This window comes from Pungitius pungitius, chromosome 14 (genome assembly GCF_949316345.1).
Source record: "Pungitius pungitius chromosome 14, fPunPun2.1, whole genome shotgun sequence".
In the NCBI taxonomy this organism is placed as follows: Eukaryota; Metazoa; Chordata; class Actinopteri; order Perciformes; family Gasterosteidae; genus Pungitius; species Pungitius pungitius.
In genome coordinates, this window is record NC_084913.1 from 14,329,466 (window position 1) to 14,351,778 (window position 22,313).

A 22,313-nucleotide genomic window follows, 5' to 3' on the forward strand; every position below is an offset into this window, starting at 1 on the left:
GAGATAGAAGCACACTGTTTTGAAAAGGCCTAGTTAATTAGTTAAAAAATACTAAAATTATTAGAGAAACCCCATTTTTTCTAAATTTATACTTCAGTTTTTGCCGATTCTTAATCAGCAAAAACTGAAGCTAGTCTGAAATGATTCATATGTTATTCGAGGAGGCGTTTATAATGTACCTGCGTGTCGCGGCGTGTTTACCCCTCAGGTGGACCTCGCTACTCACTGCGGCTTCATGGGCGGCCTGCAGAGGAATCGCAGCACCGGCCAGACCACGCCTTACTATGCCACCTCCACCACCGAAGTCATCTACCACGTCTCCACCCGCATGCCCCACGACCAGGACCACAACCTCACCAAGAAGGTGACACACACCTATCTGACTGGTGAAATTTCACTTGGGTGTTTTTTTTTTTTCTCCCCGATTCACCTATTCCCCTCTTCATTCCTGCCGGTGGAAAATCACCTTATTGCATGCTCATCACTGTGGTGGGGAGAGATTTGCTCACTCTTGACTTGTGTTCCCATTTCCGTATCTTCTCTCTGTCAAGCACACTGCATCTGTCCGTCTCTTTATCTACTGTGTCGCACTCCCGCCAAATGTGGGTTGTGCATCTGTGCGGGGAGAGAGGCGGTGTAATTAGTAATAACCAGCGTAATCATTTTTGTAATTTCATTTAATGAGGGGAGATATGCAGAGGAAGGGGGGAAATAATCCTTTAAAATGGACTTGTCTCTTTGCTTCTCTTTTGATGCCTTTTTTCTTTTCCTCCTCCCCGATCTCTTTTATTTGCAAATGAACATAGGTTGCTACACACACACACACACACACACACACACCAATCAGCCTACCTAACTTTTAGTTAATGTCAATGTTTCGAAAGGACAACAGTTTTCCCAATAATTCCTATTAGCAATCATGTCTGTATTTGTGCCTGGTGTGGACTCGTATCAGTTTCTAAGCAGGCAGGTTTATTGTGTGTTTTTGTGCATTTGTGTCTGTGTACACCTGTCAACCCCCAGGCATCGGTGCGCTCTGCACATGGCCATAATGTCCCTTTAATCAGATCATACTTCCTGCGTCTCGGCCTATCACGTCGCTGCAGGCTCCTGATTGGATTATCAGCGCCTGGTCCGACACCATCCGTCTCCCTGATCAGCTGATGGCCCAATCAAACACGCATACTCACATACACACACACACGCACGCATGCATGCGCACAGCACAAACCTGTTTAACTTGACAGAAACACACATCTGCTAAGGGCTTTATTCACATCAGTAAATGACCACACGACTGCACATTTGTGCTTACAAGAGCTTACACACAAGCGCGGTAGAGAGCACACGTGCAGGCTTACAACTGCATGTACTCGCGGTTTGACAAATGTGTCCACAAAAAAGGTTATCCTGATAGACATACACATGTCCATACTGGCAGGTATTTATCAGCCGCACTCCTGCCACACACACACACACAAGCTCAGTGCCGTGGGATTTTAGACCATCGCAGGGCGTTTGTCCAGCGCTCGCTCTTTGCTGTGTGTTCTGCTCCCTCTCATGCATCTGCTCGAAACACGATTAAAAGGATTACAGCGACTGATTGCGGCATTCGGAGTCGACGTCACTCTGATCTGCGTTGTTGAAGAATGGTGATGCACATCAAAGGATCACCTCAGACGTGAAGACTCCCCTGAGTGAAAGTCATAACTCTAACTCACCAAATGAGAGAATGGCAGAGTCGCTCAAGTCCTCGTTCTCCCAGGCAGTAACTTTCTATTAAAATATGTCCATCCATCCATCAATCAATCTTCAAACCACTTATCCTACACACAGGGTCGCGGGGGGGGCTGGAGTCAATCCCATGCCAACTTGGGCGAGAGACAGGGTACACCCTGGATTGGTCATGTTAAAATATGTGTTGCATGCAAATATTAATGTATTTATTTACATCAAATTTATACAAATCATCAATAAATCTTTTTTTTGCCAAGCCGGTGAAGCGTGGCTCGGGATCAGTCCATCTACCCGCTGTGTGTGGGTGCACATGTCACTGTTCACCCTCTGCCCGCTTTTCTACATTGTTAGAGATGTCATTCTTTAATCAAATGTTGGGGGGATTTTTTTTATATGCTGCGCAAACCTGTCCCAAAATGTATTTTTTCTGTATTGTTTTTTTGTTCCCTGGGCAACAAGATGCCCTTCAATTGGAGCGCTGTTCAAACGCTGTCCAATGAAACCGCGTTTTGGGGTGAGCTGATCCCAAATCAGGCTTCTCAGAATCCTAACGGAAGACAAAATACATAACTACCACGATTCAAGCAAACATTTCAGATGAAATGTGGATGTATCGTCACCAATGCCCAGAGCGGCAGACATCTGAAGGCATAAGTCACTCCAACACACACGTGTATGTGTGTGTCTATTTTAGCAGGCGTCAAGGTTAATGACAGAGCTGCAACCAGCCCTTAGTTTGTGAAGTGAAACTTTCACACACATTACTGCGAATGGCTGCCATCAGACTCGATCCCATCCGTCTTCCAGCCCGTAGTCCATCTTATCGGAGCTTCACTCGCTCTTTGTGCCCGCTCTCCGTCTTCACACACTCGCTCACCCCCAGGGCCACCTATAGCTCGTACAGGCAGGGAATCCAAAAGCCTTGGGTTTATGATGGATGGTGTTTGTCCAGCTCATTGTACGAGAGACCCTCTGTGGGTTTGTCTGTGGCTCAAGTTGATGGTTTCTGTTGTTTGTGCTGCAAGAAAAAAAGTTAAGATGTTTATTCTGTTTATTTCTCCTCTTGTCTGTTCCGTCCTCCAGCTTAGACACCTGGGCAATGACGAGGTCCACATTGTTTGGTCGGAACATAGCAGAGACTACCGGCGAGGAATCATCCCCACCGAGTTTGGAGACGTGCTGATCATCATCTACCCCATGAAGAACCACATGTACTCCATTCATATACTCAAGAAACCTGAAGTAAGAAAAAACAGCGTTTAGCATTTCGATACTGGACTCAAACTGCCAACTGTCATTTTTTTGTGCAATAAGCTGTGTTCCAGAATTCTTTATCATGGGCTGAAAATGCCTCTGAAACGCAAGACATTTGCCGCCCCAGACCGATCCCAGCAGCTGATCATACGGGCACGGCTCTATTCATCGCACAACTGGAACTATTTCCAGGGGTTTGGTGAAACTTGGCACACTTCATGGTCCCCAGAGGATTCACATTCACCTCCCCTTTATGGGGAATTTGGTGATTGTTTAATGTAAAACCTTTGACGGATGGTTTCTATAAAGGCCATTAGTTGGTTAACCTGCGCCGATGCTTCCTTTCGGAATCCATTTTAAATTAAAAAAAATATAGACGGACGTGCACAACCGGTTGAATAGCTTTTTGGCGATTAACGTCTCACACCCAAGATCTTCATCTAACGGTGCCATGGCCCAGCCTCAAAGAGCTGCTAGCTTGGCTGCAGACTCTGGAGTCCAAAGCCAGTTGTCAAAGCCTCGCTGTGTAACAAACAGAAGAACAACAAGAGAGACCAAGCAAGTCATCCAAAAGAAAAAGGTTTCCAGTGCAATAACTTAAACAGAAAGTATCATGGGTATTCTAATGACATTTGAGCCATTCTACTTTATGGATACGGATTAGCGTAGAGATAAAATATTGAAGCCGTGTGGTGTTTTGGTGCATTATCGTGTGTTTCCTACCAGACAACACAGATATGCCTGCAGATTAACTAACAATCCTAGAGAGAGTCTTTTCCTGAGTCTTGCTGCTCTGGTTAATGTATCACTCTAAAACACACAGACGTTAATACCGCAGCACTGATAGCTTAATTCCATTTCAAACGAGAACTAACGAAATAAAATGCTGCTTTTTTCTGTATGACATAGATACCACAGCACTAATAGCATAACCTCGTTCTGCTTCATTCATTCTACAAAGCAAAACTATTGAATTATCATGAACCCCAAAACAAGTTAGATGAGATATTCTGCGTGTTGTCGTCCTGAAAGCACTGTATCCAGTCATATAGTGCACGGCTTGGAGACCTGCTCCACAGATAAATTCAATAAGAAGCCGGGCATTATTCTCGTTGGTGGATTCCACAAGCAAAGTATGGAATTAAATTTGACTTAGTAAAACCCCAGTGGCTCCAAGAGATCATTCTGTTTTGGTAAATACATCTAGAGTCGTATGTCTTACGATCCCTTAATTCACCATCAACTATAACATTAGAGAGCAAAGTTCCTTTTGTCTGCTTTGATGCCTGTTTCTCAACTTCTCCTCTGTATTTCTAGGTGCCATTCTTTGGCCCGCTGTTTGACGGCGCCGTAGTGGACATGGACATTTTGCCCACCATGGTCAGAGCCACAGCTATCAACGCCAGTCGAGCCCTCAAATCCCTAATTCCCCTCTACCAGAACTTGTATCCTTTTGGAAAAAAAACAGAATCATAAGGTCAGTCGCTCATCTTCTGTTTGATGGCTTTGCTTCGGTCTCCATGCCAACACCTCGCAGTAGGGTCTTTATAAGGGAGTCGTTTGCCGACTCAGCTGAGCAAGTCAGGGCTTGTATATCTATCGCCATTGTGCTGCCCGCCGAGAATGTCGCTCCTCGCTCAGCCAGAGTGGCAAGAATAGCAAATCAATGTCCAGCGGTGGATGGCTTTCAGAGTATGAGTGCTACTGTGATAGAGCTGTGTTTAGTCGCCTCTGAAGTGTCATATATCAAGTGTCTATGCATCCGTGTGTGCGGGAGAGATGGAGGCCCAGACAGGTGTGTGTGTGTGTGTGGATGCGTGTGTGTGTGTGGGTGCGTGCAGTCGGCCCGCTTGATCCGATGTGATTGTAGTTTCGGTTTGAACTGGCCACTGTGGTCGATGCTTATTGATGACTCTCCTCTCTAACGCTGCTTGTAGATGAAGGGGGCTTTGCTCTCTGGTCTCGTGAACACACACACACACACACACACAGGTCCATGCTTGCACACACTCTCGTGTCTCAACAAGCACGGACAGTCGATTATACCTACACAGACGCAAAGCTCCTGAGAGGTCCAGATGCAGATGCATGCAGTGCCGAGTGTACGTTCCCACACACACACACAGACACACACACACCATAGTGAGATGAGCGTGTCCCTGTTGAGGCGAGCTGAGCTGCCGGCTGGTCATTGAAGGCCATTTGATTCGCGGGTGATACTCGGCCCGTCGTTTCTGCTTGTCACATCCAATCACGTGGTGTGCACAGTGAGTACAGTGTAAACCAGACAGCGGACGGCATCACACTGGCCTTGGAAACCAAAATAAATGGAAGAAGTTTCAGCTGCTTAAGCGGAGCGATGGCTGCTGCTGACATGCCAACACCACAACGGTCTGAGGAGGGTCTTTAATGCGCAGCATGGGGAAGGAAAAGGCCTTTTTAAAGAGAGCGCTAAGGTGGTGCAGCCCCCGAAGGAAACAACTTGCACATGGATTACAAACCATATTGCACGCCAAAATAAAGCAGCAGGGACACCGTCCCCTTTCTCTCTCTCTCTCTCTCCCTCGCCGTCCCTTTACTCCCCTCTTGTCCAACTTTCTCATGCTCCAACGTTCTCTCAGCCCTAAGATTTGGGGGACGGGGGGCGTTGAAGAAGCCGTTTTGCTCTGCAAGAGATACTTTGGCTCAATATGGAAGCTAACACCCTCAGACCTCCTCTGTTTTGTATGTGTGTCTGAGAGAGAGTTGTTGTGAGATCACACACACCCGCCCGTTGGCAAGTGGGCCGCGCACGCTCGTTCTGAGGCGTTTGGGTGCGTGTGCCGTTGTTGGTGCGTATTGATTGGCAGCAGCAGCAGGTCGATGTCCCTGACAGGCTGAATTACAGTAATCAGTCATTATTGACTTCCTGTCTCTCCGCTACACACACACACACACACACACACACACACACGTCTCGCCTCCACCCGTGCTCCGCCCTTCTGCTTCACTGTCTCTCGCCTCTCTGACTTCCCTTATCTCAGTGCATTTCAGTCTCGGGCTCGTCGTCTGTTTTTCCTTCTCAGGTTTTTCACAACTTTACTCGCAGTGTCACTCCCGTCAGCCTCCTCGCTGCGACATCTCACCGCCCATGAACTACATCAGCAGTGTCTGTCCCACTTTATGAATGTGGAAGACACCACGTGTTTGAGCTCGCTCTCTTTTTTCCTAAAAGGGACGCGCATTTAAATATAGAAACTAGTTAGATGAATTGATACATGGTGACAAAACTCCTACTTTTTTTAAAATTAATGCAGTAGTGGAGCCGTGACGGGGCGGGTGCAGCGTACAGCTTTGACCTTTTGGTTGTAAGACAGAAAGCGTTGCAGGAGGTGAGCAAGGGTCAACGAGGGTTTTGATGGCCTTGTGTGTCCCTCGAACCTGCATCAAGCAGTGTGTGTGTGCCTCTGAATACTGCACTGGGACACGGAGCATCCTCACAGAGGCGCTGACGCACAGAGGCGACTTTGATGGGGGGGGTATGGAGTCTGGCAGTGCTAAGTGTGTCAGTGGTTAACTGGCATTTTTCTCTTCTGTCTTTTTTCTGTCTATCTGTCTGTTTTCCCACTTCCCTCCCGGCCCTCGGGGCAGTCCATCTGCCTTCTCTCTCTCTCTCTCTCTCTCTCTCTCTCTGATCTTTCATTCACCATGACCACAGCCATCCAGAAGCACACACACACACGACACATAGTGCCAGGGTGCTGGGGCAGCTGTGTGTAGGCACAGCTCTATCTCACATATCAGCTCATTGCAGCAAGAAAAGCAGTCCAAGACTCAACAACACACACGCACACACACACAGCCACTCTACAAATAGGGCCTCGCAACGTTGACAATAAAACACAGGTTTTAGCTTGACCGCTGTGTTACCGTGGAAACGTCCACTTCCTCCTTCAGAACTACCCTGCCAAACCTTCTGAGTTGAACCTGTGAACGTTATGCTGGACTGCGACGTATTGCTGTCACAGCACTCCTTAAAAAGCCAAGTTCATGCTGTGTATTAAGACCAGCGGATGGCAACGATTATCTACACGCTCTTCAAAGCCGCGAGACTCCTTTGACAAAAACCGGAGTTGCTGCTCTGTGCGTGCGCACAAACACAAGCCAGGAATCCTTCTTCCTTTTAAAGGCCGATATTCATTCAAAACTCACCTGTGTTTATGCTGAAAATAGTAACAAAGAACTTGGTAGAGTCACAGAAGGGAAGCGCGAGGATCCACTTCTGGATTTGGAATCTCTGAGCACAGCAGACAACACAATGAACACACAATCAAGGCGCATTTTTCTGTCACCACGTGCTCGTGCGTCTGTAGGTCGCTCGGATTCACCTCTTCCAGCTGCTCTGCCATCTGATAACTCTTTGTAAAAGAGAGAGAGTTTGTGAGTGGTGTGTGTGAGCATCTTCACACTTTAAGAGTGTGTGTGCGTGCGTGTGTGTGTCTGTGTAGGGGCAAGCCGTGGCTGTCCTCCATCTGCTCCTGGGTGATTGTGGTTCTGGGGAACAATGTTGGAGAGTCACTAAGCTGCTACACACACACACAAACGTACACTAGATCAAGCATGTGTGTGTGTGCTTGGACTTTTAAATGTATATCACTCCAGTTACACTTGTGTATTTTGCAGCGTATATGTTGCATGTGTATATATTTTACTCCCAGGATTAAAGCTCTTGTGTGTGTGTGTGTGTGTGTGTCTGTGTGTGTTTGGGACATCCCCTCTAGTGGTTGATTGGCAGAGATGGCTGCACTGAGACTGGGGTCAGCATGTGGCTCAGTGTGATAGCGATGCTGCGTGCGTGTACGTGTGCGTGTGTGTTTCTTTTGTGCACGTGTGTCTCTGCCTCGTTTTTTTTTTCTTCTTTCCCCCACTCTGTTCCCACTGAAATAATGGCAGCTCTGGGCATGTAGCGCTATTATCCCCCATATCCACACACACACGCACCGAGGGCAGCCAAGCGCCCGGCGGCCTCCCCGGCTTCTCTTTGCCAGCCCGCACAATGGAGCCCATTGTGCCACTGAGGCGACAACCGGCCGTGTGCGACGAGGAGTGTGCGCGGGGGAAGAGGGGAGGTCAGAACCTTACAGATTGGAGACATTTCCTTGTCGCTGATGCTAAAATGGGGTCATGTTATCCTCGACTCACGGGTGTGACATCCGGAGCTGCACTGCCACTTGTCTTCAGTGTGCTGTAATGGACGACTCTGTTCAATGGACAAATATGTCCCATATTAATTACAGCTGCTGATCCAGACGCATTGACATATCACTGATATTCCATTAAAAACATCTGCTATTTAACGTCCTCTTTTTTATGCATACTGCAGTAGCTTGGCTCTGCTGGTTGTTTGTGTAGCTAGTTGGCTGCATCAATGCTGTGTAACGCCTTTAAGAGGTACTTCAGGCTTGTAGTACTTCAGGCTCGTAGTACTTCAGGCTCGTAGTACTTCAGGCTCGTAGTACTTCAGGCTCGTAGTACTTCAGTCTTCTCGTACTCCCGTGATAAGATAATCCCAAATCGCCCATGCCGTCGGGTTAATGTGTGCAGCAGTGTTAAGCCCCTCCCAATGGTCCAAAAAGAAAAATGCATGATAAAATCATTGTTAATGATTTACTGGTTTACTAACGTGCGTGTTTGTAACGCGTTAACATGCCCAGCCTATACCTGTGTACTGTGTATAGATATACATTTGATTAGTGGAGAAAGCAGTTGTCTTTTCCCATGTTTTTGATGTGAGGGATGGAGCTGCTGCACACCGTTAAGTGTGGAGGAAGAGAAATGTATTTTTACCCGTGTGCTCCTTATTGAAAACAGAATGTTCCACGACCAACCATTATGGCAAATTGATAGCAAATCCAAATCACAAACCAAGCTCTATTTGATGCTTTAAAATACGGTTATGATTAGGTTAAGGGTCTGAGTTTTAACGTGGCTAAGGAAATGAATATGTGCAGAGGGGCAAGGGGGGGTTGTGGTCAATTATTTCCTGAACAAATAGAGGAAATGAAAAGAAAGGGGTGAGGAGGAGGAGGAGGTTGCAGGTAATCGCTCCTTCTTCTCTCTGTGTGTGCGTGCGTGCGGGTGCGCGTGTGCGGGTGTGTGTGTGTGTTTCACTGGCTCATATTGGCACCCTGACGTTTGACACTTTGTAATTTGTTATTTCACAACAGACCGGTGGGTCAGATATTATGTGGGCTTCACTCACGTAGAGCAGGTCAACAGGATTTTTTATCCTATGTTTATCGTTAGGATTTTATCAATGCCATTGTTATAATCAGTTCAATCAATCAGTTATAATCGGTTCGGTTACTTATCGGTATTCTAGTCACATTTCTAAAATGATTTTGTGAGGGAGAAAAAAGAACGTTTAAAGCTACTCCCCTTATTAATGAATTAACGAATTAAGGGGTTATTAAACTTCTCAATATAGACTTGGATATATCATTCTGTGTGTGTGTGTGGGTGTGTGAGTGTGTGTGTGTGTACGCTCCCTGTCACCGGGAGCTGTGCGGACACATGAGCTGTAGCCATCAGCGGCTTGATCGGGCCTTGTTGGAGCGGACCCCCCTCTGACAGATAAACAAGCTAATCTGTAGTGTGTGTGTATTTGTGTATGAAGTGTTTTTTCATGTGGCACAGTGTTGAATATTCAGGGTGAGAGCATGACTGAGTGCACAAGAGTCAGCCATCACCCAAACGATGGTCTGGTCAGGAGAACATATATTTACAAAGTGACGATTAATCAATCACCCTCAAAGATTTGTTTGGGAGAGAAAGTAAGAAAAGCTCGAAATTGCCTTTTGTGACATCATGTTCCCGCAGGTTTTTTCATTGTGAAATAAAGGACTTTTTACTGACATAATTTGTCATCATAAATTACCATGTCAAAAAAGATTATTATAAATACATATATACATTCTACATTATAATATAATAATAATATATATTATAATATAATTTGGGGGGGGGGGGCAGATGATTACTTGTTTTTTGTTATTGTTGTTACCTCTGGACTTTTGTTTGTATCGTCTCAGAAACCAAATCTTATTCAAGACATGTTCAAGCTGGTGATATAAGGGCAGTTTGATAAAATGATAATGTACAAACAAGGAGCATAAAGGACGTGTATCTCTGCTGGTGCCCGAGGTTTCTTATTCTGCCACGATGTTGGCTTAATTGTTGTTCAATTATTAAGGAAACAATCATGGCTGAAATTGCCTCAGACATGTTTGAGGTTAGCGAAATAGATGGTTAGCTCTAAGAATAAACTGATGTGCAAAATATTTTTTCAAAATACTTTCTTTGAATAATAGCCATTTGGTGCATTTTATTAGTTTGAATAATTAGCAACATTAGAGGCTGCTTAGTTGTAATTTTGTTCAATTAATAATATTTATACATGTATGTGTACATATATATGTATTTTTTTTATTGCTGTGAAAATATCTCTTTCAAACATCTGGATCTATTTATGACCTTCTCGCCACTTGAATGTGTGTCTGAATGTGACGGACAGACAACATGAGCGTGATGGCACACGTTGTGGCCGACCATCTGAAACCCTGGGTCGATAGATCAGTCATGTCCATACAGTGTGTGACAGGAGGATAACGTAATGCTATTGAGGTTGTGTCCATATTATGGAAGGATAGGTCCATGCATACATTTCTTTTCTTCTCACCTCACACGTCCATAGTTAGGGTTCATATGGGTGTTTATGGTTCTATGTATGCACGGAGGAGCATACCATTGTCCAACTTTTACAGCCTGCAGATAATAATATGATCCATCGCCTTAATCAGAGAATTATTATCATGGCCGCTGTGACGTTCACTCACACCCAAGCTGTGTGTGTGTGTGTGTCCAAGCACATTGTAGTGGTTGTGTGTGTGTGTGTGTTAGATAGAGCTGTAATTGCACTGGCAGCTTTAGGGCTCCCCAGTGGTGAAAGGGAGGGGTGTGTGTGTATGTTTGTGTATCTACTTCCCCCATTGGCAAGTGTGTGTGTGTGTGTGTGCATGCGCACACACATGTCAAAGAGCGGGGTGGGGTGACAAGGGGCCAATTAATGTAGCACGTCTGTTTTTCTCCTTGGCCTGTGTCTGCATTAGGTTAAAGAGCAGATGAATAGGGGTGAATACAATTGTGTTTGTGTGTGTGTGGGAAGCGGGGGGGTGGGAGGGGGGGCGCGGGGTGTGTACGTCGTTCCCTGACAATAAGTAGTGCATCAGACCAACCCGTCTCTGCCTTCATCTTTGCCGTACGTGGACACACACACTCTTAATAAAATCACAAAGCCTCCATATCATTGCTATCGCAGAAAGATATAAACCCATTAGATTTTCCCCTTGGGCATGGACACACACACACACACACAGGCAGACACGCACAGGTTTATCATTACACGCTGTAAAGCTTTTCCAATCGTATTATTGCTCTGATGTCCTCTCTGTTGTCTGTTCCAATGCCTCGGGTGGAGAGCACAGATAGTTGTGTGTGGGTGAGATTCAGGGGGAGATTGTGTGTGTGCGTGTGTGAGGTGAAAGTAGACGGTTGCGCGTTTAACACGTTTTTTACCTTTTGAAAACCGATGTTTGAGCTTCTCCGTAGAATGTTGCGTTTCCCTTTGTTCACGTTGAGAAAGCTGAGACAGGAGGGTCCTACTTGGCGCTGGCGGAGTTGTTCGGGGTTACACACGGTTGAATTGCGGTCATGTCCGACTAAAAGGACCCGATTCATTAAAACATCTCAAGAAAATGTGAATAGAAGCGAGTTAGCAGAGAAACCTTGACCCATCCCACTTCTTTAAACTCTGCTCTCTCTTTTTCCAATAAAAAGCAGCCTGGCTGCACTTGACGAGACGCCATTTCAGAGCCACGTGCACAGTTTCTACTGCGACAACATCGGCTGAAGGAGAAGGCAATGTTCCTCATTGTCATCAATACTTCATTCCATCAGTACCTGGCATTGGTGTGATTCTCTCACCAGCATGGAAGTCCACCCATGCAGTGTTTACGTCCAGAAGACCCTTTTCCACTCTCACTTAAGTGGAAGCTAACTCCTGATTTATTTGGGCTTTTAGCCGAGTTTAACCAGAGGAACATTTTAGTCAGGTGTTCTGTATAAAGAGCTGTAGACTATGTCATCACAGGGAGAGTTGTTTTGGGGGTTTTTTTGGATCCTGACCACATCTTCAAATTTTGCCTTTTGATTTTAAAATAATTCATTAAACTAAATTAAAACAACATATTGCCATTCTTCTATATTCACATGAGAGAGAGAGAGAAAGAGAATCTTATTTTCAGCCACCCACAAGACATTTCTGACTTGATACAAAAGAGGCTTTTTACCCCCCCGGCCCCCACCCGTCTCCCTTTTCCATTCGCTGCTTTGCCAGCCTTTGTCCCCTTTTCCTCCCCTCATACTTTTCCTTCTTACTTTCCTTTTCTCTCTCTCCAAAAGAGATATTTTTTCGCTAATGACATGAAAAGAGGAGCCATCTTAAATCCAATTACGGATTTCAGCGCAAAGTGCATTTGGATGGATGGAGGGAGGAAATATTAAGCAGAGTCCATCTTCCTTGATCCCTCATTGGTTTCTACTTTTGATAGTTATCATTTCATTCGATGATGAAGGTGCGCCACAAAGCAACTTTTGTCCATATTATAATTTGAACTTCCCATCAAGTTGTTGACATAGCCGTGTTGGCGATACGTGCTTAGTGCACGTTAGTTATAGGACCCATCGTATGCCCATTTTACCACCAGTTGATATGGTCTCTTGGGGTCTTAATGACATCTAAAAGAGCCTGTTACAGCCTGCTAATGAGCCAGCTCCTAAGGAATAACAAGATACCCAAATTAACGTGTAGAAGCACTAAAAAAGTTGGATTTTCGTAATATAAAGCTGATAATACTGCCACTGAAGTGTAGCAGCCCCCATCCAGATTCCCCTTGGGGCAGGTAGCGATAGCTACAGTTTACACTGTAGCAGCGGTAAGCAAACGGAACAACAATGCTGCATCCTGTGAGCTCATAACAAATCAATACAAAGACAAAGAGAAACTAGCCTCTTATCTGTCAGAGGTGAGGGAACCGTCCCAACCGTTCCAGACATTCTGGGTCATTACTTTACACGGATCACTGATATGAGTCAGCCAGCGTTGCATTTGAATGAAATGAAATGTGTCCGTTAGTAAGCAAGGATCTCTGATTAGCACTACCGGGTTCTGTTAGCTCCCTCAGGGCATGCATAGTGACACGACATGTTTTTTTTTCTTCTTCCAATTCTACTGGCACTGCATTGGTAATCAACCTATTGGGCACCCCTGCTGTAGGCATATATATCTATCTATATATTCAAAGTTTGTAATTAAACAGAGTAACAGTGCAGGGTCTTTCAATTATCCCAAACATGAACTGCTCACGTCAAGTGCTGTGCAGCGACGGAGCATCCGCCGCTCTCTGTCGTGAAGTCGGAGCTGGTGTTTGTGACACAGTGACATAAAGCCACAGGCACACCCCCCACGCTGAGAGGAAGAAAGAGAGAGAGACAGACATCTCACAGAGGTAGTGAAGAAAAGTAATGTGATGTTCCCATCGTTTATCGCAGCGGTGGAGCCATGCCTGCGTATTTTTTTCTCCCTTTTCTCCACCTTCTTTCTTTCAGTTCCCCGCCCCTCTGTAGACATCTTTCTCTGGTGTCCTTAAAACCCTTTGACCTTCTCAGAAATGACAAAACGGTGGCCTTTTATCAGGCAGCGGCTTTCTAAAGAAGCCAGAGATTGTGTTGGCAGATACTTTTCTGTAGTTCCCAAGCTGCCGCCTCGTACAGCCACACACTATTTACACATAGAATGAAGACAATCAGGTGTTGTTTGAAGGAATATATAACAGCCCTGGGTCCTAATTGCATTAGTCACACAACTCTCCCCTTCACACGCACAATTATCCACCTAAGGAGGAAGTGCGATGCAGGGGAGCGGGAAACAGGAAAAAGGCAAACGGCGAGATCACAGAGACTTGGTGTCTCTCTCTCTCTCTCTCTCTCTCTCACCCACACACACATGCTGTTACATCTGTATCCTCCCTATCCTGTCTCCCCCGCAGTCCTCCCCTATCCACTCCACTGTGAAAGGCTGCAGAATTCTCACCCTTCTTTCTCGGCACCCTTGCTACATCCTCCCTCTCTCTTTTTACAAGTTCTCTTCCTCCCAGCTTCATCTCGCTTCCTTTGCACCTTCAGCCTCCATCCCTGCTTCCCTGCAGCCTTTATTCCCTCTCCCACTAATTTGAGAAGTATATTTGAAACTATAACTGCTATTTTTAGATCTTTAAGTCCATGAAGTTCTTGTGAAATATAGTGTGGTTGTATTCCATAAAATGTTATGCAAACAGCTTAATCTCTCCACGGTGTATTTTAGTTTTCATTTCCTCCATTTCCACTCTCCTTGTTTCTTTTGAATTCTGCCAGCGCAGTCTGTCCCTCCACTTTAAAACAGCCGTATTGTTGTTATTATCATTGTCTCTAACTGGATCAGTTACCATTAGACCTGAATCTTTCTCCTTCTGAGGCCCATAGACCGGCTCTCTAACCCAATATAAAACCCATGGGAGCTATTACAGATGGTCGACCCATTCATAAGGCGCGCGCACACACACACACACACACAGATTTCATTCTGAAGATTCATTGGCCTAATCCTGTCACACACTCGTACAGCGACACATGCACTGACGTACACACATGGAGCCTGTTCACAACCCCTGTTATCGAATACACACACTCTGCTCTCATTGAAAAACCCAGGTTATTGAAGCTCACTGAGCAAATGGTAATACTATTTGGAGCTGAGCTGTGTCTGTGTGTCAAAGAGACTATAATAGCTGCATATGGCATTATGGCTGGATGTACGAGCAGGGTGAATGTCATTCTATCTATGAGGTTATCTCTAATAGATGGACAGTTGAAGTCCTGTTTTCCATTCACTCAGCTCTCAGCGCCGCTCTCTTTGAATTCAATGCTGAAGGCTGTAATATCAGCTTATAAAAGAGCTTTGCTTTCCTCCTTCTTTTCTTACCGCCACATTCTGTGTAGACCCATGTGGGACACCTGTACCTATATGGAGTGTTGCAAACAGTGCTGACTTTTTTATTGTCTTCTTCTAATTTATATTTGCTTCATTTTGCAGTATTTCAGGTTTTTTTACAGCTGGTTTTCTATTAATTTTATTTTATTATTTTCTGCTACTTGACGCACTTTAGTGATTTAGTCTTCATAAAGTTTGGGGCTTTGAGATCCCGATTAGAAAATGAATATGCAGCAGAGGCCGAGTTATCCTTGCTTTCAGAACAGGTTTGGATCACTATCCTGTGTCAATGCTCTGTCACTTCTACCCTGTCATTTCCACTTCTCACTTGCGTAATCAGTTTTTCAGTGCACTCCCTTGCGCAGGTCTCCCGCTGCCGCCAGCCCTGCGCAAGGGTCCGAGTTCTGTCCGTGACCACGTCTTTCCGTGTGATTCTGTACCACATTGTTACAATCCTTTATCGCTGGAGCCTACACTTCATATAATGCAACTGGATCTTGTTTCTATGCATCTTTTAAGCTCCACACATCCAGTTGGTATTGCAGTCATTTGATATATTTCCTTGTAGTCTCCAAGTCCTGATGACATCACTATTAAATCAGCAGACTTAGTCTTTCTAACTTGAAAAGGCGCGTGTTCATCTCCAAACTATTGTATCTTCCACCAGACTCTATTTTCACTCTTTTCACAATTTTTTTAATGCTAATTCTGGGTTCTGCTGCTTGACCTTGACCTTTGACTCCAGCTATGAGGAGCGAGCCCGGTACCTAGAAACCATCGTGCAGCACCACCAGGAGCCGACCACGTTCGAGGACTACGCGGCTCGCGTCTACAGTCCCGCTCCCTGCACGCACCTGCCCTCTGACACAGGTAAGATGCAACCTTCCAGCCTGCGCAGCGTCCAGACCAATGTAACACCAGCTGACAAAAACCTCAGAGGTAGGCTTTGACCGAGCTGGTCACTAGTGACTCACCAAAACTGCTGCTTTACCGGTCAAAGTGGCCAAAGCTAGACGTGTCGTGTCCCGCACCATAAATCCTTGGAGGAATTTGCACTAGTGACATTAAAACATGAGACAAACTTGATTCAAATATTTCATTTGAATACTTGGGATTCGTGTGCTCTGATTTTTTAGGTTTTCATAATAACTAAAATACATTGTGAAAAAATCAATTTAACACTAACAGAAACAAGGGAAATATACAGCTTTTTTCTTCCCTTTAGTACTAATGCTGGATTTTACTATCAGAAGCAACACGGCTGCCCCGCACGCACGCATGCACGCACACACACAGGCGCGCACACACACACACAATGGCAGCTCACGGTTTGAGTATCTGATGAGTTCTGTGTTCAGCGTGGCAGTTATTTAACCAGAGGTGTGGCTCTGATTGTTAATATGTGTGTAATTGTTGCTTTTATTTATTTTCTCCAAATGCGCTTCATCCCACCAGCTATTGTTTTAATAGCTGTACAATAATAATCAACCTACTTCGAGGCTGAATAACACACAACCTGGCTACTGAGTATGTGGCTCTTTATTGGGTTGTCAGTGTGTTCTTCAGCCCCAAATGTCATTCCAGAACACAGGATCAGAACATCCGTCCAATGGTGAGATGCTAGGACACTAGCACTAGTCTGTTTCAGCACTAGTCTGTTTCAGCACTAGTCTGTTTCAGCACTAGTCTGTTTCAGCACTAGCCTAGTCTGAAATGGCCTTATTACTAATCTTAAAATGCGCCCACCATCGCGTGGATATTCTGAAGTCCAATTACGGCAAAATCAGTAAATAGCGCAATAATCCTGTGCTCTGAAATACAAATTACAACCTCCCTTCCCCCAAAGAGGAGTCTCTCTCTCTCTCTCTCTCTCTCTGTCTCCTGATCTTTACTTAACAGCACAATGAGCAAACATTATTCTATTTCTGTTTTTTATTTTTCATTTTCACTTTCTAATTATAATTTTTTTGAGTTGCTTTTCCCTTTTTAACTTATTTTCATATTCTTTTTTTATTTTATTTTTATTTTTTTGTCTTTTTCTCCCCCCCCCCCCCCTCCCTCCTTCAGATCGTATTGTCTCACTTGCCTATAGCTAAAAGGTAAGCCTGGTCACATGATTGACCCGCCTCGTTGATGATTGGCGTCTCCTACTGACATTTCAGCCTAACCTACACTCTCCTCCGATTCGTCCACCATTTTGTTTCATTTCGATTTGTTTTCTTGTCTGTTTTCTCCTTTGTGTTTTCCACAGTGTCAGCAGGCCTGCATGTGTTAACAGTTGTATACTATTCAAAAGGAAGTGTCATTGTCAGCTCATTCGTGGGTGTGGTTTGGTATGACTAAATGTGGTTTGCGAGCTGCTATTAGCGCACCGCTAATACACTCGTAGCTATCAAACCACAATGCACCGGGATGAATGGGAAAAAACATTTGAGAAACTCAACAGAAATGTCTCTTTCCATAAAGAATGACTTTCCTGAGCAGTTTCATGTGAGAACTTATTTCTTTCTTCCAAACGCCACCCGCCAATCGCATTACTGCAGGTAGGGAAGTGTTCATCTATGCTGGATTCTGCTAGCTCACATACTACCGAGCTAGCTAATGTTCTCTGGTTGTGAATAGACGCGTGCTTCTTTACGCTCGGTGATACGGTTGGAGTGTGTAGTTTGTGATTAAAAAAATAGTTCCTGCATTAAACTGCTCACAACAAGGTCTTTCTGTCGCACTTAATTGTTGTTTGGAGCACAACAAGCCTAGCGCCTGTTTATATTGGCGAGAAGGCGGCCATCTTTACGGCCGATACCTCCAGAACAATCTAGATTAAAAAACAGCACAACTGGTAAGAGGAACGATATATATTTCTTATACTGGGGTGAACTTTCCCTTTAAGGAGTATGTCAGCGTCATACCAAGCTACACTCAGGGTCATGATGAAAGTGAGATGTCCTTTTTATAGAAATGTGAGCTCTCTGCTCCTTTGCCTTTTCATTCACTGGGCTTCTTCCGGTTTGGTTCTGTCAACCTGTGCTGTCACACTGACCCGGTGAAACCTCTTGTATGCTCCTTACTTCCTGGTATTGATACGATGCATTGCTGTACACACACACACCATGTGTAACCTGAAACTCACATAAAATGTTTCTTTCTTCGTCAGTACACTTGTTTGTGTTTTGGGGTTGTTGTGCGGATGAGCAGCATGAAGCATAAATGTGTTCAACCTGTTCATTCTGTTTGTGACATCTTTCCATTCGCTCTGTGGAACGTTTTGTTTTTCACCTTTCTGCATGTAGCAACTTATTCTTCATTTTTGTTCATTTTTCTATTTTCTTTCTTTTCTCTGACCATCCCTCCTTCACAAATCCTTTGTCAACTCCTCCTTTCATACCTTCTTTCTGTTCTTCGGTTTCCGCTCTATTTCATTCATTTCTCTTCTCTGCTGTTTCATTCTTTTGTTTTCTTTCTTGTATCCTCTCTGCTTTCTTTTTGTCACCGGCCCTCCTTTCCTTTACCCTACCATCCTTTCCTTTCCTTGGCCGTCCTACTTCAGAGGAGCATAGTGTAATGTATATGATGGTCCCTAAACCACTTGACAGCTTTAACCTGCTCAGGGTAAAGAGGAAGGGTCTGAAGCAGAAGGTTCTTCATGCTAGCTGTGAATGGTATACTTTATAGATATACATCTATTACATTTGTTTGTTTTTTTCTATTCTAGTTCTTATCTAGTATCTCAGTTTAAAAAAAAGTGACATTATGAAAAAGCAGAAATGGGCATCTAAATCTGTAAAGTCAGATGATGCTGTTTAGTCTCATTTGGACCAGTATTTATGAGTCTTGTAGAATGTATTTTCAAAGGTTTATGCCGACGGAGTTCCCCTCCGCTGGAAAACCAAACTGCCTGTAAGAGCAGACTGATTTAGCACGAGTAGATGGGAGACTTCCAAGCATAAGTTGTTAAACATTGGATATAATTGATGTTGCTCTTTTATTACACACACAGCCTCAGAGGCACTCACATGTTTAAACCCTATCAGTTTTTCTAGGATGTGAGCAGGTCTAGATGTACTCGGGGGGGAGTGAATCCAGCGTAGAATACAAATAGTGTGGATGTTGTGTGTTGTTCTAGTGTGTGTCTGTCTGTCCTATCTGTGTGAGTTTTTTGCCATCTGGTTCAGTAGAACATCGAAGGGCGTGATGTAACATTCTTCTTGTCCCTTCTCCCTTTTCATTCCCTTATATATCTCCTCCCTCCTCTCTTTTATCCTTCCCTGCCCCAACAACAATCCGTCCTCCTCAAACCCCCTCCTGCCCCCCGCTCACCTCCTAAACCCACACCCCCGCCCCTGCCTCCTCTCCCTCCACAGGCTCCTGCCTCGAGATTCTTCGGGGAGAAAGTCCGGCTCTTGGGGAGGCCGGGAGCGACTCGGCGTCCCCCATGTCTCCTCGGACTAGCAAGAGCCGCATGTCGATGAAGCTGCGGCGCTCCTCCGGATCGGCCAATAAGACTTAAGCTCTGTAGGCAACTAGCGCCTAAAAGTTTTCAAAGTCCTATGTGAATTACACTGAAAACAAGCTGTGTCTACATGTCTACAGGCATTTATTTCAGGAGAAACAAAGGGTGTTGTTTTCAGAAATGGGCGGAACCATCTGGAGCGTCACACAGTTGTACTAAAAGTATTCTGTGGAGTATATAACACATAAACTTCATTTAGAAACTGCTCACAGCTGCTGAATATAATCCTTGGCTTTGCTCCAAATCAAAATAACCCATTTGAACCAGTGCAGATGTTTGCCACCGTAGGCACAGCCCAGGCAGTGCTCTATCATAATCCGTGCCATGCTAGGAACCACAAAAAAACTCAAGTGTGCCATGTGAGATGCTGTTAATTGTTGAAGAAGCATGTTTGACGAGGGTTGAACCGCAGATCAAACAGAGGCGGAGTCTGTATAGTAGTGTATAGATAGTCACTCCGTGCGTGTGTACATGCAGGACTATGAGTTTTGATATCCAAATAATTCATTTGTGAATGAGTGCACCATCGGTGTTGTATGGAGAAAGAAAAGGTATATTTTTGTGTTACGTATAGCATTAGGCCTACAAAGAGGGCAGAGGTCCGTTGCTATTCAGTCCTCATGACGTAGAAAGCTAGCTATAAAACGCTGCATCACTGTCAAGCCCAAAATGTTTGAACCCCAAAGAAATTCCCCCTCCTTGAACTTGTGGTCTGGAAAGCTGAACCTGGAATAATGGGAAAGGTTTTGGACGATTGATGGAGGGATTATATGCTTTCGGAAACAACAGAGAAAAAAGCGCTTTTTAGAAAGAAATGAACGCAATTTGTCGCAGAAAGTTGTATCGACTTTTTTGTTTCATGCTGTAAAATGTGGAAAAAGCACTGATGTCCATTGCATTTATGTTACTTTTAGTCTGTTTTGTTCCTTTTTATTTATATATATATTCTATATATCTACATACGTAAGAATATATATATATATATATATATATATATATGTGTGTGTTAGATGTATGAATATCAATGAGCGTGTGCACAATGTGAGGAGGCCGGTTGTTTATACTGTTATGTGAGAATAGCTGCCAAAGTCGGACCTCATTATTTGTTTAAAACACTACAAGATGTAAAGCTTCCACGGTTTCCCCTTTTCACACCAGCTTATTCTTCATTTGCTCGCTATTCAAAGGGAACTCAGTTAACGTTTTCTGATACGCGTAACCTTGGTTCCACTGTGTTTTAGGCTGCCATATTCTGCGTTTTTATCATTTGACCTGTAAGTGAGGCCAGAGGAATGAAGGGGGGGAATCCGAGTGTTTAAGGGAGCGATGCCGGGGAGAAGGAGGGAAGAAAAGCAATGTCATCTCACCATCATTTAGAAACGAACGGTTTTGTGCTTGTTCTATTATTTTAATTTCATTATTTTTTTAAAACCCCACTATTGTATTTAGACTCATCCCCATTTCTACGTGAGGATGAAGGGGATACGCTTGTACTCATAATCCATAAACTGTAACTCTACATTCCTGCACTAACGTTTCAAATTGTCTTTCATTGCTTACTGCTGGTTTCTCCTCATGAATGGTCTCAGCTGTGGTTCTCCGGGGTTCATCCCAATATGAACGTTCATCCACTTACTCGACACGATGGCTAAGCTCTGTGAACTCCATTTCCCCCTGGCCTGATTTAAAGGAAGCACATTTACTGTATACGTCATTTGCATTTGAAAATATAAATCCAGGTAACTGCGTATTCACAACTGTATTTTCTGTTACTGTTTTATTTGCTTTACTTCAGCAATAGAGAAAATACATTGTCAAACTATTTCTTTTGTGACCTCTCTGTGAGGTTGAAGTTATCACAGATCTACCAGTCTAAAAATGAGGTCAAATTCATGTTGTTATTTTGTGCGTGGCTAATCGTTTCCCCTAAGTTATTGCTGTTATTATCATTATTATTGCTGCGGTGAAGAAGCACCATAGATTGGTTTTGGCACATGGTCTACGAGCTCCACTCCACTCTGGGAACGATCTGTGTGTAGACTGCAGCTCACTGGCGGCTCAATCTCTTGAGGTTTGGATTAAAATATCAGTGATTCCACCTGATTATTAGAGTCATGCTGGAAAAGATGACGAAATTTCAGATTTCTTTCAGAATATGTGACGGATTAGCAACCCTGATTAGCAAAACCTAAATGTAAAGAAAGGTTAACCCAAGCTTTTCAGCATAATAAGGAATCCCTCTCAACCTGCCCTCCCAATCAGCCTTATTGACCGTAATCTGAAATCTTGGTCTTCTGAGTACCGTTACCATGTCGACCACACCAATGTCCTACTATGTATACAAACATATATGTACCTGCTGCGCCTGCAGGGATGGATGCGGATGTGGAGTTCTGCTGTTGTCAGCCTGGAGACTGACGTATGTAACGTCTAACTGTACATACTGCATGACGCCGGTTCAGTAACTGCATGTGATGATCGGCTGCATCACAACACACACTTCCTCCAACTGTGTTACTGTCACACCTGTAGTATGTAGACGCGTAATGTCTCTTTTGGAAACGTAAGAGAGCGCAGATGTGCAATGCGGGAGTTTGACAATAAACAATTCGTACCACTTAACAGGTGGACCTATTCATTGTGTGTGTGTGTGTGTGTGTGTGTGGAGAGCAAACAGAGCAGGACTCC

At 44.4% G+C, this 22,313-nt stretch overlaps 1 protein-coding gene across 7 annotated transcripts in view; it reads left to right on the plus strand.

The window, feature by feature from the left end:
* Positions 1–22,247, plus strand: part of ralgapa1 (Ral GTPase activating protein catalytic subunit alpha 1) — a 54,482-nt gene extending 32,235 nt beyond the window's left edge. For 6 of the 7 annotated variants that reach the window (XM_037487613.2, XM_037487615.2, XM_037487617.2 and 3 more), the window contains 5 exons: positions 209–364; positions 2,821–2,979; positions 4,309–4,436; positions 15,861–15,985; positions 19,477–22,247. In XM_037487613.2, coding sequence (XP_037343510.2) covers positions 209–364; positions 2,821–2,979; positions 4,309–4,436; positions 15,861–15,985; positions 19,477–19,622 — 714 coding nt within the window. In that variant the 3' untranslated portion in view covers positions 19,623–22,247. Of the gene's footprint in view, positions 1–208; positions 365–2,820; positions 2,980–4,308; positions 4,437–15,860; positions 15,986–17,182; positions 17,215–19,476 lie in introns of all 7 variants that reach the window. The other variant, XM_037487618.2, reaches the window with a different exon arrangement.
* The last annotated feature ends 66 nt before the right edge of the window (positions 22,248–22,313 follow it).